An 18,299-nucleotide genomic window follows, 5' to 3' on the forward strand; every position below is an offset into this window, starting at 1 on the left:
ATCAACGGTATACCGAATCTTCGGTATGCCGTTATATACCGGTATACCGCGGTATGAGAAATCTAATACTACGGTATCATACCGTACCAAAAACTATGGTATACCGAAAAATCGATATTTTCGGTACGATAAGTCCAATATTCCGGTATAATTCCCCACCCATACACAACCCCACAATCACACACATACAACACATACACACACACATGGGCTCACACACAACCACATACACACACACGCACACACAACCCATACTCACACATTCACACACAAAACCACATATACACAGACATATAACACATAGTATAGATTTCAAAATTGAAATAATATTTGTAAAAAATAAAATTTTATTTTAAATCTAAGGAATTGATATAATTATCCGGTTCTGGGTGAGAATCGGTCAGTTCCGGGTAGAACCAGAACCAAAATTTTAGAAAATATTGGAAACGGTATCAGAAATGGAACCGGTTCTCCGAATCTCGGTTCCTCAATTACCGGCCAATTATTGTACAATATTTAAATTTCACTTATAAGTTATAACAAAGACAAACTTAGATATATATTTTTTAAATTTTATTTGAATATATTATAAATAAGACAATTTTATGAAATACTACTATTATTAGTAGGACATAGGATAGTGGAAGTATTTTTAAGAATCAAAATGCCTACTTTTGCCACATTTATGAGAAAGAAGCTAGCAAAAAAGTCCACTTCAAAACGCTATCCAAGGTGCTAAAAACATAAACACCACGAACTAGAAGCCCACGACTGCAAATAATCCAGCCCCAGATAGCACGAATGAGAAGCCCTCGACTGCAAATAATCCAGCCCCAAATAGCAAAAGATCTGAAGCGATAATTATCTCATGAATCGGGCAAGACCGCTTATTTCACTTGTTAATTAATTTGAAAAACCGAATAGCTGTTACACAGTCTTGACCGAAACGACGGAAAAACCCCCAATTCTGCCGCTGCAATTGCAAAAACGCACTAACCGTAGCTCTATGACAAGCAACGCAATTTGAAGGGCTGAGGATTTTCGTTTCGATGGCTCAGAAGCTGCAGCAGCAGCTCAAGGAGGTGGGATCGAAGTTGGAGACTCCTCCGGCTTCAAAAGATGCCCTCGTTAAGCTCTTGAAGGTGATGTGATAACTTCTTGTATGCATTTCGAGTTTTACCGAAAGTCTGCTCTTGTTTTTTTGGAATTACGAATTGATTTATGCTTGTTTGGGAGTTTTGTTTCTGGATGCATGCTTGAAATTTGTGTAATTCGCGTTTCAGTGATTACTGGAGTTGAATTAGGGTTCATTTCCGAACTGGTGTGACAGTCCTAGTGGTTTGAGAATTTAGTCGAGGTTGTGATGTTGAACTCTGCTAACTCGAATTAGGACATTCACAATTATGCTCACTCTAATTTTTCTTCATTTACACTACTCACTATTCACAGAATTTTCCTTAGTGCACTATTCATGCTATCATCTCTTTCTTCTCTAATTCTTTCTTACTCATATTTCATATAATTTGTAATCATAATTAAATTCAAATGCGGATATAGAAAATAACACAAATTTCATTTAAAACTAAAATTACACAGTTAAAATAAAAAATTGAATAATTGAAACAAAATATTGTAGTAATTGATGAAAATTCTAAGCATGTATCAAAGTGACTTAAAACCCCCAAATTTCTTCAATTTAATCTTTTTTGGAGTCTGGGCTTCACGATCATGTGTTAACTAACGAAGCATATGGCGATCTCGGAATGTCGTGGGCCACAACATTTTTCAGTTGCAATATAATGCTCACATATATAACGATGGCAAACACCTCCTTGTGCCATGTACGCCCCGATTGCTTGTCCAGCATCATTTTCCTTTTGAGCGGACTCTTGTTTTTGGGCAAAAGGGCTCTTTTCGGCTCATTTGGACACAAAATGGTCTTTAAAAACATCAGCCATTTTGGGTAGATATCATCGGTGAGAGAATAGCCCATACCACGGATACCTTACCATTCAACACTTTGTTGAAGACATGAGAGTAGTTGAGGATGTTGATGTTGTTGTTGGAGCCGGCTGGCCCAAAGAACGCATGCCAAATCCATAGTCAAATAGTATTGATGGAAATAGTTGTTGGCGACTTGACGGCTGCCTCTAGTACAATGGTTGGATAAGAGTCCCGGTGCCCACTAGTATATGCGCCTCTCCAAGCCATTCGACAATTTTTCTACTCCCAGTGTTTGAAGTTGCTGCTGCCAAGAATGCTAGAAAAGCACGCCGTGCCGTGCCTTCTACATACAGATTAGTTGATAACAGTATAACATCAAAAGGTGTCAGTGTCCTGAGCGACATAAGAATCTCGAGTGGCAGGGGAGAAAGGTCTCGAATTGTAAGAGTTGTCCACATATGGTTATAGTCCCTCCGTCCACAAAAAGTGTTCTCATCTTTCCATTTCGGTTCGTCAACAAAAATAATCCCATCCAAAAATGGAGAAGTTTCTTTCAAATACTTTACCACTTTTTATCTCTCTCTTTCATATTTTACCCACTTTCTCTCCTCTCCCTTACTTTACCCACTTTCTCCCCTTCTGTTTCTCACTTTACTAATTTCTCATTAAAACCCGTGCCGTCCACCCATGAGACTATTTTTTGTGGACGGAGGAAGTATAATTGAACATACCCAGTCATTGTTGGCTGGCTGTTTCTCCAATCAGAAGCCTTATTAATATTTCATGTGGACAGTCAACCAGATTTCATTTTTTAAAAACGATATTTATTGACTTTTGATGAACCATCTGTTTATTCCAATTCCCCAATTTCTATAATTTATATTTTTTCTAGATCAGGGGGTTAAATTTTTTTGACGGGAGTTGTGCTCCTTATGTGCTGCAAAGTTTTTTTCTTCTCTAGGAACACATCCTGCTAATTGGCCTCCGTTCCATAGTAACGGAGGCGTTTCTTTTCGGCACGGAGATTAAGAAAAATTGTGTTAGGTGAGTTAAATAAATGGAGAATAAAGTGGAAAATGAAAAAGGTAGAGGGATGAAGAGAGAAAAATGTAAGAGAGAGTAAAGTAGGTGTGGAAAAATGTGTTGACTTTTACTAAAAAGGGAAATGACTCTATTACTATGGAACGTACTAAAATGGCAAAATGACTCTATTACTATGGAACAGATGAAGTACTTTGGAATATCTTATTAAGTTAGCTATAGTACACTGCTAGTTTTTCGCATACTTATATATGCAATTTATTATATATTATAATTTGGATGCTTTCTCATGCAGCAAGGAGCAATATATCTGTGTGAATTGGATCAGTCACCTCCAAAATCAATGGTGGAGTCCATGCAGCCTCTCCTGAATGCCCTTGTCAAACCAGAACTTCTCAAACATCAAGATCGGGAGGTCAAGCTCTTTGTGGCTGCATGCATCTGTGAGATAACTCGAATCACTGCACCTGAGGCTCCTTATGATGATGATGTCTTAAAGGTACTTTTTATCTCGTAAGACTGTAAGAGTCCATTGGTGGTGGAGAAAACATGTCAGTTAGGTGCTTCAGTTTCAACCTTCAATATACAGGGAGAGTTCTGATTATTTCTGTTTACAGGACATTTTTCAGTTGATTGTGGGTACATTCAGTGGTTTAATTGATGTAAATAGCCCATCATTTGGAAGGAGGGTCGTTATTCTTGAAACACTTGCCAGATATAGATCATGCGTTGTGATGCTGGATCTTGAATGTGATGATCTCATAAATGAAATGTTTGATACTTTCTTTTCAGTTGCCAGGTGTGTTCCATCAGCTTTAGTTACTTTTTAGTTGTCACCGTCGTTTCTGACTCTCCCTTAGTTTGTTGGTTAAGACTAAGGATTAAATTCAAGTTACACAGTTTTGTCATGCAAACTGGATTTCGACTTTTCTTTGAATTATTTCTTTCCGTTATATTCTATTTCGACCTGTAAATGCATCTATTCTCGTTTTCGTATTGGTATCAAAACCCAAGAGAGGATGGCTGACTAAAGATGATTCATAACTTTAATATCACTTTTAGTGTCTAGTTACTAGTTTGTTGATAGAGGCTGTATCAAATGACATGTATTATCTTGATTGATTATGTATGGATATTTTGAACTTGCTGTTTAGTGACTTTGGTCCTGCTTGACGTGGCCAGCTAGTGAAAATGACAGAACACGTGAACCTTGTGATTTGATCATAGTGAAAATCCATGTTGCCAAGAGAACTTTATTCAGATATAGATTTGTAGTGATGATGATAATATTATAATTAAAAGTTTTATATGTAAATTAGTAATAGTAAAGAGTATATGGGGGGAAAGTTTTATATTTTAATCTTTATTCTTAGGAAGATTTGGAGAATAAAATGTCTTCAGTTACTATTAAAGCTTTTGTATGTAATAATATGTGTATTAATTTCTTGTATTTATAATTTATTGATATCATGTTTATATATATATTACTAGCATTTTAATAGTTTATTTTACAATATCCTTATAATTCATATGTATTGCATTATTATAAAAATGTACTCATATTTACTTCGAATCTATAAATTGATAATCTTGGTTTCATCTGGATAAAGGCTAGCCTCTCCTGCATATAACAGGGACGTTACGTCACACTGTCGTTAAATTTCAGCCCCAACTTCTTTAAACACTGGATGCCTCTATCATCCTATGTAATTACTGGTGCTTCTGTTAATCTGGTTGACATGCATTCTTGTACTGATATATTGACTTAGTAACCTTCACTTTTTCATCGCATGCAGAGATGAGCTTCCAGGGAATGTCTTGAGTTCAATGCAAACAATCATGGAGGTAATCTTAGAAGAGAGTGAGGATGTACCAGAAAATCTTTTGGTTACATTACTGACCGTTTTAGGCGATGATAGAAAGGTAAGCATATGTTTCCTCAGCTGACCTCTTTCCGTTTTTTATTTTATTTTGTAAGTTTCAGCGCCTTTCTGTTATATAGATATTACACTTTGGGTTTTTGCTTTTAGGCGGTAACTGCTGCTGCAAAGAAGATTGCTTTGAATGTGATAGAGAATTGTGCTGTAAAACTGGAGAGTAGCATAAGGCAGTTTCTTGTGTCATCTATGTCAGGAGAAAGTAGATCCCTGATATGTGAGATTGATTACCATGCTGTACTTTATGACATCTATCGCTGTGCTCCTCAAATCTTATCTGGAGTTGTACCTTATCTAACTGGAGAATTACTGGTAATCGTCCTCAATATGTTTTATGCATTTTATTGTTTCCTGCATGAATAAGTTTTCTCTAGTTGATTCCAAGCACAAATTGAAATATATTTTCTTTATTTGTTTGTTTAGGTATGTGGACATGACCTAGTGTGTTAGTATTTAGTAGTCAATTGTCATAGTAATTTTTATTTTCATAGAGTTTCTGTTGACAGCCACTCTCTAGTGGAGCTTCTCTCTATCGTCATAGTTATGCTTCATTTATGTCAAGTTCTTTTATATCAGTTCATTCTTGAAATTCATAATTTAATTTTACATAGGATATGTTAAAAAATAGCCAGGTCATCAGTTTTTAAGTTTGATATCAACAGAGTGATCAGCTGGACATTCGCATGAAAGCAGTGAGTTTAGCTGGTGATCTGTTTGCTCTGCCGGGATCTACTATTTCTGAGTCATTCAAGCCTGTCTTTGTGGAGTTTCTCAAAAGATTGACTGATAGAGCAGTGGAGGTCAGAATGTCTGTACTTGAGCATGTTAAGACTTGCCTTTTGGAGAATCCTTTCAGGAGTGAAGCTCATCAAATAATCTGTAAGGAATTCAAGTACAAAATATCCCTCAAATTATTGTGGGGTTCTTTAGTCTGAAGATCTATGGCTTTGTTTAATTTCCAGCTGCTCTTTGTGACCGTCTGTTGGACTATGATGAAAATGTACGCAAAAAAGTTGTTTCTGTGGTTTGTGATGTGGCATGTCATGCCCTCACATCAGTTCCAGTTGAAACTATCAAGCTAGTCTCAGAACGCCTACGTGATAAATCTGTACGGACCTAGCTCCCTGTATATAACTATTCCATTGCTCATTCTTGACATCTACTCCCTTAATTCTTAAGATATGTTTCTCCACACATCCAGCTTCTGGTTAAAAGGTATACCATGGAGAGGTTAGCGGAGATACACAGAACATCTTGCATGAAGCAGTCTCGTGGTTCATTAAAGGATGATGAATATGGTTGGGTTGTCAGCAAGATATTGAGATGCTTCTATGATAAAGATTTCAGGTAACTTGGGAGCTTCTGGTTTCATATGATTAGTTGTGGATGGAATATATACAAAAAACAATCCTGAATAAGGTATATATGTTCATAGTGGTGACAAAAAGCAATCCACTATGTCACCACTACGAAGATGACTCTGATGTAAATTTGGATGGAATGTTTACAAAAAACAATCGACTATGATTTAGGCAGTTATTATGTTTATGTTCAAAACTAACGCCACTATGAAGATGATATTGATGTAAATTTGGTTATATATGTATATTTTGGTGTCTAAGGATCTCTATAGTAGCATTCCTAATTTGTGATAAGTAATATACTAATGTTGAAAGGCTTGTTCTCTCTGCAGATCGGATGCGGTAGAACCTATCCTGGCCATGTCCTTGTTCCCAGCTGACTTTTCTGTCAGAGACAAGGTTAAAAGATGGGTTATGATCTTTTCGGGGTTTGACAAAGTTGAGGTAACAGCTCTTGAGAAGATATTAGAGCAGAAACAAAGGTTAGTACAAATGCTTGAATCTATGAATGATTTTAAATTTTTTTTTTACCATGTCATAGTGTTGCTTCAGGCTTCAGCTGGATGATCTTTAGCTACAAACCTGTATTCTTTTTTACTGTAAATTCAGGTTACAACAAGAGATGCAGAAGTACCTTTCCCTTAGACAGCTAACTCAGGTTTTCCTTCAAGGAGTTTGTGTTTCCTGAATTCTTGGCTAAAGCATGTGTAGTATCTAATGAAAATGCTGGGTCCATGTGCAGGAAGGTGATGGCACTGAGATCCGGAAGAAAGTAATGTATTGCTTCCGAGTTATGTCTCGATGTTTCACTGATCCTGCGAAGGCAGAGGAGAATTTTCACATTCTTGACCAATTAAGAGATTCCAACATTTGGAAAATCTTGAAGCAACTTCTTGATCCCAATACCAGCTCTGCTCAATGCAGTAGCTTGCGGGTGAGTCGATTTATCACACTCTATGTTTCTACACTTTTATTTGCTTTATATTCTTCCTTCAGTAATGGAACACAAAATGTTTCTTAACATCATATATGAACTTTGAAAGACTTTGAACCTGATGCAGGGTGATTTGTTAGAAATCCTTGGTCAGAAGCATCGACTCTATGGATTCCTTACTACTCTCTCTTTGAAAACCTCTTATCTACTTTTCAACAAAGATCATGTTAGAGAAATTCTTCTGGAGGCCCGCATACAGAAAACTTCTGAAAGTTCTGAGATACTCGCGTCCTGCATGACTGTTCTTGTGGTATGACACTTGGTTCTGTACAAACATTTTGGTGGTTCGTTATATTTGCCTGTTAGGTGTTTAACTATTTTATAGAGTAACCATGGATATTAAATTTATATTTAAGCAGAAGTTGAATCATTGTTGTTGAGCACTGCGAATCATTATAATATTGTATATTGCCTTTTGAAGTATACTGAAATGGCTGTTATATTGAGCTTGAGCCTGACACTCAAATCACTTTATTGAATCTTCTTGGAAAAACACACTTTGATTTTCTTAAAATGACTCTTCACTCTTCAGTAGAAATGGTATTGCATAATTATATGTTCTTATGATGGGACACATTTTCAGATTCTTGCTCGATTTTATCCTTCACTGCTTGGCGGATTAGAAGAAGATCTGGTACATCTTCTCGAGGATGACAATGAAATACTGAAGGAAGGGACTCTGCATATTCTTGCAAAGGCTGGGAGTACTATCCGAGAACAACTTGGTGTATCGTCAAGGTTAGAAAAATCTCGTGAACCTAAATATTTTCATTTCCTGAATCCTGATTTATTTTTCTACAAATTGTAAAGCTAATTTATTTTGGTACCTTTTCATTTAATATGATTATTCTGCTTATAGGTCATTAGACCTTATTCTTGAGCGCATATGCATTGAGGGTAGCCGAAGACAGGCTAAATATGCTGTTTATGCCCTGGCATCTATCACAAAAGATGATGGGCTTATGGCACTATCAGTTCTCTATAAGGTTCTGTTCCTTCTTTTTCTTTTACTCTGTCTATAATCTTCTCTTATTCATACATGCTCCTTGGTCCTGCAGTTTTGTCCATATTTTTGTTTATCTTTTGTTTCTATCAAATGTGATGATTCAAGTTTTGAATATTTCGTTTTAATAGAGGCTAGTTGATATGCTCGAAGAGAAGTCCCACCTGCCTGCTGTATTACAATCTCTTGGATGCATAGCACAAGCTGCTTTGCCAGTCTATGAAACTAGAGAGATTGAGGTTAAAAAGTTCATCAAGGAAAACATACTGGAGGTCGGACAAGTATGCATCTAGATGGCCAAAGATATGATCCATATTATCTTTTTTTCTTGTTGTATATATTTTTGATGAAACATGCTTCACTTGCAGAAAACAGGAGATGGATCTACTTGCTGGGCTGATAGAAGTGGACCCTGCTCTTTAAAGGTCTTCTCATTGGCTCGCTTCGTACCTCCACATGTATAACAGTCCACTTGGGAAAGCCTTTTCAAACTAAATACATTTATGAAATGTCTCTGCAGATTTTTGGGCTTAAAGCTTTGGTCAAGAGCTGTTTATCTGTAAAAGATCCTAATTCCAATCCCCGAATAGATGATGTAATTGGAATTCTTATGAACATACTCATGTTTGGTGAAATTTCGAGGGAGATCGAGTCAAGGTAACTTTGAATGCTGAAAATAACTTTAATGAGTTTAATTCCAAACTTCTCTTCACTGGGACAGGTATTGCTTTACATTTTCTAAGTTGATATAGTGCCCCTTTCTGTGTTACAGTTTAGTAGATAGGGCACATTTGAAACTTGCTGCAGCAAAAGCTGTTCTCCGGCTATTGAAGAAGTGGGAGCACAAAATTCCTGTTAATGTTCTTTACCTTGCATTGAGAAGCTCAGAGGTAGAATCTGACTTGTATTATTGTAAATAGAAAGTGGTGCAGTTCTCACTCTCTCAACCATGGATGTAGGATGACTTTCCTGAGGTAAAAAAGTTGCTTCTTCACAAGGTTCACCAATATGTGAGAGACCACATTTTAGATCCAAAGTTTGCTTGCGCCTTCCTGCTGGATATTTCCTCTTCACAGTCAGATTTTGAAGAGGTGTGTATATATGTGTGTGTGTGCGTGTGTTTAGTTATCACTTAATGTGTTTGCTTGAACATTGCTTGTATATTACCTAGCAGAGGAACGTTACAGATGTTTAAGAAATGTATGACCTACCTTATTTCTTTTGCAGAATAAACGCTATTTAAATGAAATCATCCAGATGTGCAGGCAACGGAGGGCACGCCAAATTTCTTTGCAAACTGATTCTAACTCCCCGTCAATCTATCCAGAATATATTCTCCCATATGTGGTCCATTCGCTCGCTCATCATCCTTCATTTCCTAATGTTGATGAATGCAAAGATGTCAAAGCATTTGAACCTATGTACAGGTAATTGAATTATCTACTCAACAATTTTTATTAATCGGTTAGAGATTGAACAAATATCACACAGCTCGTAATAATTCATTTGAAGTCCTCTTATATTGTCTCTACTGTCATAATAGACTCTGAGCGGAACCCTTTCTGAACCAAACCCCATGTTGAATGTGTATCTTAGTTGAATAACATTTGATAAGCTTTAGCTTTCTGATGGATAACCTGATGATGTTTCTTCATCACCATTGTCTGATTTTACATGTGTTTTTTTCTTTATTAATAGTATAATTGGAAATGTGAAGCTGTTTACACAACCTAGAAAACTATGAGAGTTTCAAATTTCCATTTTTTCACAGAATTAGAATATTAGTCTCTACTGCTTGCTATACGTTTCATGTACCTTGCTGCAAGATTGTAATGGCGCACATGTTAGGGGGTTAAATAGAAATAGTTCTATAATTGCTGAGATAACACAACTGTGATGTGTTATCATGATGCTAGCGGGGCTCAATTGTTTAGAAAAGTTGTCTGATTCTTTGTATGCTATTTTAGTTGCAAACTACTAGATAGGAAATGCATTCTGACAAACTAATGTCAATTGTGATTTGGGATTTTGATTCTCATTCATATCAATTTTGAGTTTTAACAAGCATATCCCCCCTACCATAAGTGGAGAGCTCTCCGACTCAAACAGGAAAGGGTGAAACTAACAAATTGCATGCAAGTGGCTTCATTTTATGGTTCATACAATCTATTTGAAAGGATTGGCACCCATAAGTTCTAGTTGACTGAAATAATTTATGTCGGCTCTAATAAATAACTTGACCATGGGAAGTGATTAATCCTCTCAGAGTGAGAAGGATCAATGGAATATGCCAAAAAAAATATTAGGAAAGATGTTGGAATTTTTGTTCTCTTTCTTGTGGTTTGCTTGAGAGTGTTTCCATCAAAAGCACCTTGGTTTGCACCTAATTGCATATCTGGAAAATTGGCACATTGCCTTTTTATGCTAAGCCCCAAAACTTAAGCAAAGATGAGCCGAAGCAGCAACACGTGCAAATTTGTAATGATGTCCACTTTAGCTTTTAAGTTGCTAGATGATAGTGCCAGCTCAGTTTTCACCATGATTAATTTTGTTCGTTTGTATGGTCATTGGATGTTAATTACTGATGCTGGGTTTGCTTCTGAAAAAAATGTGATTGAAGTTTGTTAAGTTGTGCCCTAACATCACTTGATTAATACAATACAGTTGGAGACATTTTTAGCTTCTTTTATCTGATAATGACGTGTCTGTCCATGTCTAACTGATACTTGATTAGATTAATACAATGTGGTTAGTGTATAACTTTTGCGGAAAGAACCATCACCACTGCACTTATATGTTTTAGCATGGTGTGTGGTTAACTTCTTTCTTCATACCTAATTTTGTATAACTTTGTCTACTTCAGGCAGTTGTACTTCTTCCTGCGTGTGCTAGTACATGGAGATGCAGATGGAAAATTAGATGTCAGTCTGAGCAAGAATAAGGAAAGCATTGGATTACTGCATTCAATATTTCAATGTATCAAGTGCTCAGAAGATGCCTTGGATATATCTAAATCAAAGGTTTGGTATTAGATATCATTAAGTGTAATTTGTTTTTTTCCGAGTACACAGGATATTCAACTGTTCGAATATTAATGAGTTCTATGATGTTTTAATGACAATATGTTTATTTCAACTCACATGTTGCAGAACTCCCATGCTCTATGTGACCTTGGTGTGTCAATTATTAAACGAGTAACTGAAAACCAAGGTGAACTTCAAGAAAGTACACCTGTGGTCCTACCTCCAGTGCTGTACAGTACACTTGAGAAGAAAGATGAAAATGGCTTGCTGGTATGCCTAATCAGCTTCTTCATGTAGTATATTTTAGCTGTATTGTTTGATTATATCTTGCAAGAGTGGATTTTTGCTCCTCTTGAATTGGATTATGTGCTACCTGTTCTAAAAGCAAGTCATCTTCAAGTAAAGATATGACACGATTTCTGTCAAAAGTGGTTTGTGTTCTGTGCTATAATTTTAAAATTGAAGTCTGATTACTTCAATGACGTCTATGATAGAAGACTGTATCAAGCTTTGTAGTTGAGTACAATTTTATGTGCTCTAACGATATAGGCAATGAATTTTTCAGTTTGTACACATTCTATTCTCTGCACCTCATGTTCGAGACATGCTGAGCACTGCCGGATCTCTTATAGATTAGTTTTGATTCTTTAATATAAATTCTCAGTAAAATATGTCAACTTGAACTCCTCCATCCTAGGTTAGGCCTAAATGATGAGAATGTCAATCCATTTTTCTATCATCAGACTCCAGCCAATAAGGGGCGCTGAGTAAGTAGTTTGACTATTTCGACAGTTCCCATATCAGATCTGTCACATGTCAGACTGTATTGATCTAATCACTAGCATGAAACATGTACGGTACTGGCTAATGAAAGAACAGTGCCGTGTTTGCAACTTGGATATGTCATCAGACGGTCTTGAACTGTCATGCAGTTTGAGATATGTTTTTGTGAACTATTATTGATTTTCCACCATTGCTTGAGTTGTTTCTCTTGCAGAGATTGAACCCATTTCCATTAATTGTTCAGCTGAAAATAGGTTGTGATCTTATGTGCAAATACTTGTTTTGAAATTTAATATCTTAGCCGTGTCCGTATACTAGGTTATAATCTGTGATGTCCATGTTTGGTTACACACTTCATTTGATGCTAGGTTGGTGCTGCAACGGCATGGGTGGCTGATGAGGGTATGTTGGCCTACTTCGAGTCACTGCAACTGGATGTTAAAGAAATTGTAAGATTGTCAACTATACAACCCAGTGTCGTGCGTTTCTTTCATATCCTAACTTGCCAGTTAATTTATGTTTCTTTGTATTCAGGAAAAACCAGTTGACTCGGAGGATGATACTGTGAAGGACAGTGATACAGAGGGCAATGAGATGCCTTTGGGGAAGTTGTTACAACGTCTAAAAGCCAAGGCAGCAAAGACGAGAAAAGAGGTGAAGCATGAGCATGCACAAGCTGAAGTGGAAAAAGAAAATGATTTTAGTATCTTGCAAATGGTGAAAGAAATGAATTCTGGTAATCAAGGTGCAAAAAGAAAGTTCGAGTCAAGTAATGGTCATGGACATGATCGCAAAACTAGGAGATGTGACCATCAGCCTCAGAAAAGTAAAATTCGTTCGAGTGAACCAACAGATGTTTCTGTACCAAAACATAGGAGATCATCTGTTCAAGCTCAAAAGTCTCTTGGAGCTGTTACTTCTAAAGGTTCTAAGAGACCTTCTAATGTAAATAATGTGAATAATAACATTGACTTTGACAAATTAAATGATAACTCTCAAACTAGTTCAGAAGATCAACGTGTGCATGAAAAAACTGAACCTGTAGATTCGGAATTGCTTACTCTACGTGTTAAGAAACTGATCTCCTCCTCAAAGAAAAAAGGTAAACGTGCTAGCACAGATCCTCATATGGAGCTAAAGAACACCCAAGAAGCTAAGGTATCTTTTCAAATACTGTAATATGAAACCTTAGTGATCTTTGAAATTAATTGGAGCAGTCATGATCCTTCTTATTATCTGCAGAAGTCTAAGAAAGTATCAAATACTGATAGCCTGCTCTCTATCAGTTCTTCCACGTTGGGATCTCAAAAGAAGCAAAACCATAGCAATGCTACTGGATTAGAAAAGGTTAGTTTTAACTATGGTGTTCTTTGTGAAATATGAATGTGAACGCTAACTTGCTAATTTGGAAAACTCGTATCTTTTTTCTTCCCTATGTGTGTGGTCTGAGTTTGTATATGTATGAAGCCATAATAATTTGTTAGCATGTTGTAGTACTTAGGTCTATGCTCTATGTTCAGTGCACTGTACTGTCATGCTGCTTTTGCCATACCCTTCATTGGGTTTCCATTGCCTTGCATTCACCATTCAAAACCTTGTAATTGGGTCTATGATATATCTTCTGAATTTTATGCAAGTCATCGATTTCAATTGAGGGTGCTTAAAAATTCTGCTTTGCTAAATCTTAATCCTGCTTTCACTTTCTTTTGTGGTTAGTGCACAACAAAGAAGAAGAAAAATTCCATAGGCGACTTAATTGGTTGCAGAATAAAAGTTTGGTGGCCGGTGGATAAGTTGTAAGCTCTTCTGGACTTTCTTTGCCTTGGTCTTTTGGTATAATTATTACCCCCTGAGTCCATGAAAAAATAGTCTCATTTTTCCATTTTGGCTCGTCCACCAAAATTAGTCCCATTTCTATTTATGGAAACTTTTTTCACCACTTCTCTCTCTCCACTACTTCACCCACTTTTCTCTTCTTTCTCCTACTTTACCAATCCACAATATGATACATGCCGCTCACAAATGAGACTATTTTTCGTGGGAAAGAGGGAGTATTATAATTAGGATAAAAATACTGGAATATAGAATGTTATGCCAATGGAAGGCATCAAATTATACTTCCACTCTGCTGGCTTGAAATATTGATCCAAGTGACATTGCCATAAAGAGTTACTAGTACCTTAGCTTCATAACACTCCCTCAGTTCTATGTCCCATTCCCCCTCACAGAAAGTAAGTTTTGACATGTGAAATTAACTACATTAAATAAGCTTGAATTTGGGAACTGAAATTCCTCAACTCAACTGGCCTATTTAAGCATACTCCATTCCAACCCTATTTAAGTATACTCCATTCCAACTGGTCTAGTCTTTCGGAAATTGTCTTTTGAACTTCTACACTAATATGATTGATGACTTCCCGACTAGTAACATATTATTCACTAGAAGGATTTTCATAAGTGAAAACTTAGCACATGTCGTGGTAAATCTCTCAATATTCGTACCAGTTACACATTGCTTGTGTCCTTCCACAGGTACTATGAAGGTGTCGTGAAGTCATTTGATACTGAGAAGAACAAGCATGTGGTATGATGCATTTTGGAGTGTCTTATTTCTTTTGCATTCTTTCTGCAAGACTCTTGATTAGTAATTTGAACTTCGAAGGTATTGTATGACGACGGTGATGTGGAAGTTCTTCGATTAGATAGGGAGCGCTGGGACCTTGTTAAAAGTGGTCTAAAGGCCAAGGTTAACCAACCTTTTATCCTATTATATGAGCATGTAATGTTCGATCCTGTTAATCAAAATTTGTGTCTAATGATTCAATAAAATATTTTTGCAGCGATCTGGTTCATCAAAGGACTCTCCTCCTAAAGGAAGGTAAGTTATCACATCATTTTACCAGCGTGTAATAATTAATTTTATTTTGTAGTTGCATGTTTAGTCAACATTTTCACTCTGTCTATTTTTGTTTGGGGAGCTATATATTGGTCTGTTGAAATCTACATCTGTGAATGGAAGTCTGCTGAAATTGAAATGGCAGAGGTCTTTTGTGTGGGTCGTCTTGGAGTTGATATTTTGGTTTTGACCAAAAATATGCCTGGTTGGGTAAGATGTGAATGGCCTGGTAACATAAACAAAGCTTAGAGAAATGTTCGGTCATGGCAAGGCTTTTTTTTTTTACCAAAAATATGCCTCGTAGTAGTATAGTATATACTCCCTCCGTCCCACAAGAATATGGACTCCTTCCTTTTTAGTCTATGAACTTTCTAATTTTGGAAAGTTTTTTCTCTAATGAGGTGGGACCCATTTTCCACTAACAATACTTTAATTACTTTTTCTCTCTACCTCTCTCTTACTTTACCAATTTTACATTAAAACCCGTGCCGAGCCCAAAGTGCATATTCCTTGGGGACGGAGGGATTAATAAATATGTATGTATGCAAAAGAATTATTCATAATTTTTTGCATTTTGTAGAGCCTAGAAATTAGTATACCAGAGGTCTTTTGTGTGGGTTGTCTTGGAGTTGGCATTTTGTTTTTGACCAAAAATATGCCTGGTAGGGTAAGATGTGAATGGCCTGGCAACATAAACAAAGCTTGGAGAAATATTTGGTCATGGCAACGCTTTTTTGACCAAAAATATGCCTGGTAGTAGTATAGTATATATTCCCTCTGTCCGTGAATAGGAGTCCCGTTTTTCCATTTTAGTCCGTCGGTTTATAGGAGTCCCGGTTCATTTTTCCTATAAATGGTAATAGGATCCCACATTCCAATAACTCATTCCACTCACATTTCATTTAAAATTAATATATACAAGTGGGACCCATATTCCATTAACTATTTTCCACCCACTTTTCTCAACATTTCTTAAAACCCGTGCCACCGAGAAATGGGATTCCTAACGGCAGACGGAGGGAGTAATAAATATGTATGTATACAAAAGAATTATTCATAACTTTGGCATTTTGCAGAGCCTACAAATTAGTATACTTGTTTTGTTATATAGTTAAGAGCTTTGATATATGTGCCACTTCTGGTTTTTCAGAAAGACAAGTTGAAAAAATGATCACTGACTGCGAAATGCGTTAAGTAACATTAGAAGTTCGAACAATAAGTGCTTTTCTTTGTTCGTTTAGCATTGATATCTCAATACTGTAGCTTCAGTTACTTGCACTTTTTAAAATCCTTGTTGTTAACTGACATGTGGGTGGCTAACTTCTTCCAACATTTTATTGTAGGTCATCTGGTCTGAGAAAAAAATCAGGAGGTGGCCCAAATCATAACAAAAAATTGGGACGAAAGTGAGTGATTGCTATTTAATGTCCTGGGATTAGCTTCTTGCTTTTAGTAAGTAGTTTCATCTCATTAATCTACTGGCAGATCCCCATCTCAAGTTAGAAGTAAAAGAACTCAACGGACGACTCCAAAAGGAAGGTCAAAACTAGTGTTGGAGAGTGAGTCATTGGAGGAAAGTTATAAAACACCAGGTGTTGTTTCTCATGAAATTTCAATGAAGTCACCAATTGATAATTCTGGCTCAGGTAAACGATCAATATACTATTTTTTGTTAGTGAGAACCAAGAATCTAGTGTGACGTTATGCCTGTTTTCCTGTTATGGTTGTTTCCCTTTATCAATTTAAACAAACCTATTTTGGATTTCTAATATTGCAGTAAGTTGTGTTAATGTATTTTTGTCGCTGCAGATAACGAACCAACTGAAACAAGTGTCAAGTCCTTACATACAAGGGTTTCATCTGAAGAAGATGACGGCGAAAAGCCTCAAGAAGATGTTGAGCTCTTACCGAGTGATGATGAAGAGGCCAAAGAGAGAGAAAAAGATTCTGAAGATACTGAGAATGTTGGCAGGAATTCTCAAGATTCTCATGGATCGGATGATGAAGCTGTTTCTTCTTCAGATAAGCAGCAGCCAAGTGAGGAGGCCACTGAAGAATCTGGAGAGGAGGCTGATGAAGCAGACTACACAGATAGACATGCAAAATCTTCAAAGAAGCTCAACAAGAAGTCCGCTTCTCATTCCGTAGATAAGGATGTCTCTGATGACGAGCCTCTGGTACTCAACTTGGCCAGTTCGAAGTATCTATAAGTTAATCTCTGTCTAACATCAAGCTAGGCACTAATCTTTTTTTACTTAATCCGGAATGCAGGTTTTGTGGAAACAGCGCTGTAAAAGACAATGAGGTCCAGGCATTACATTACATATCCAGCTCTCGCACTGTAGTGACTTAGATGCAGCATGTGGGGTTACTTCACAACAACTTAAATAGCTTTTGCATTGACGAAAACATACACCATTGAACTGCTGACTCGAATAAAGCTTATATTCCTTGTGTAGATTGTAGCACACCATAGATGTCATTAGTTGTCTAGAAATGGATATGCAGTTTGTTGTAGCATTGAACTTTTCTGTATGTGCAAGAGAAATATATCATGTACAGCTGAAGATCTTACGTGTTTGATACTTTTTCAACATTGTAGCTCTCTGTTGCTGATGGCCTCTCAACTTTTGATAATTCTATAATGGTCTTTCAATGCCTACTAAATGTAGTTATTCTTGGTACTGTGTGTGGGCTACATTATAGTGATCGGAAACAAGAAGATGTTATCTAATGTTAGAGATTACTTGTCTACTCAATTTGAGATGAATGATATAGGAGAGACTAGACATAATCAGAAATAATGTTGTATCTATCTTAAGAATCTTATATCACGCTTAGACGCTTTGGCAATGAGTTCATATCTGTTTGGCATGGAATTACCTAGTCTTAGGATATAGTATGTCCTAAGATGCATAGTGAGATATATGAGATCAAACGAGTTTCATATCCTTCGTCGTTTATGAAAGGACCTATAGTCTAGTTTACCACACATATGAGCTATGTCCTTTAAGTTGTACTGGTTCATATTTCCAAATTGATATATATTCAAGGAAATCAACCTCTGAATATGTGTTCATCTTGAGAGTGTCATGGAGGAGTGTGAAGCAAAAGTACATCGCACACTCCATTATGGAAGTTGAATATGTGGTTGCTTCATAAGTTGAAGGAAACAATATGGCTTAGAAGCTTCCTAATGGACTTTAACATGATTCCGAGGATGCCAAAGAGTATTATACAATTTATTGTGATAAGTTTGGAGTAGTGACTAACTCAAGAAAACCACGAGCCCACAATGCTATCAAACACATTGAGAA

The 18,299-nt window shown here is 36.6% G+C and overlaps 1 protein-coding gene across 2 annotated transcripts; it reads left to right on the top strand.

Annotated features, from left to right (window-relative positions):
* The first annotated feature begins 840 nt into the window (after positions 1-840).
* Positions 841-17,583, top strand: LOC125212588 (sister chromatid cohesion protein PDS5 homolog A-like). 2 transcript variants are annotated; one of them, XM_048112797.1, is made up of 33 exons: positions 841-1,142; positions 3,281-3,484; positions 3,603-3,784; positions 4,782-4,908; positions 5,016-5,234; positions 5,585-5,801; positions 5,885-6,030; positions 6,124-6,269; positions 6,616-6,765; positions 6,893-6,941; positions 7,026-7,217; positions 7,345-7,527; positions 7,861-8,015; positions 8,137-8,263; positions 8,412-8,561; positions 8,649-8,705; positions 8,801-8,937; positions 9,053-9,170; positions 9,240-9,371; positions 9,508-9,707; positions 11,144-11,300; positions 11,430-11,573; positions 12,455-12,535; positions 12,621-13,244; positions 13,329-13,433; positions 13,803-13,882; positions 14,619-14,670; positions 14,749-14,832; positions 14,927-14,964; positions 16,326-16,388; positions 16,468-16,628; positions 16,792-17,159; positions 17,254-17,583. In XM_048112797.1, the coding sequence occupies exons 1-33, from the start codon at positions 1,050-1,052 to the stop codon at positions 17,284-17,286; spliced, it is 4,974 nt and encodes a 1,657-aa protein (XP_047968754.1). In that variant the 5' UTR covers positions 841-1,049; the 3' UTR covers positions 17,287-17,583. The 2 variants fall into 2 exon arrangements, with proteins under 2 accessions (XP_047968754.1, XP_047968755.1); XM_048112798.1 differs by having other exon boundaries at positions 8,412-8,552.
* Positions 17,584-18,299: the final 716 nt, after the last annotated feature.

The sequence above is a fragment of the Salvia hispanica genome, chromosome 3 (genome assembly GCF_023119035.1).
Source record: "Salvia hispanica cultivar TCC Black 2014 chromosome 3, UniMelb_Shisp_WGS_1.0, whole genome shotgun sequence".
Taxonomy (NCBI): Eukaryota; Viridiplantae; Streptophyta; class Magnoliopsida; order Lamiales; family Lamiaceae; genus Salvia; species Salvia hispanica.

What these genes read in the sequence shown, in the direction of transcription:
- LOC125212588 (XM_048112797.1), top strand. Translation starts at nt 1,050, where the DNA reads ATGGCTCAGAAGCTGCAGCAGCAGCTCAAGGAGGTGGGATCGAAGTTG. An exon ending in ACTTTCTTTTCAGTTGCCAG is followed by an intron (nt 3,785 to 4,781) that starts GTGTGTTCCATC and finishes CATCGCATGCAG; the next exon opens with AGATGAGCTTCCAGGGAATG. An exon ending in GACTCTCCTCCTAAAGGAAG is followed by an intron (nt 14,965 to 16,325) that starts GTAAGTTATCAC and finishes ATTTTATTGTAG; the next exon opens with GTCATCTGGTCTGAGAAAAA.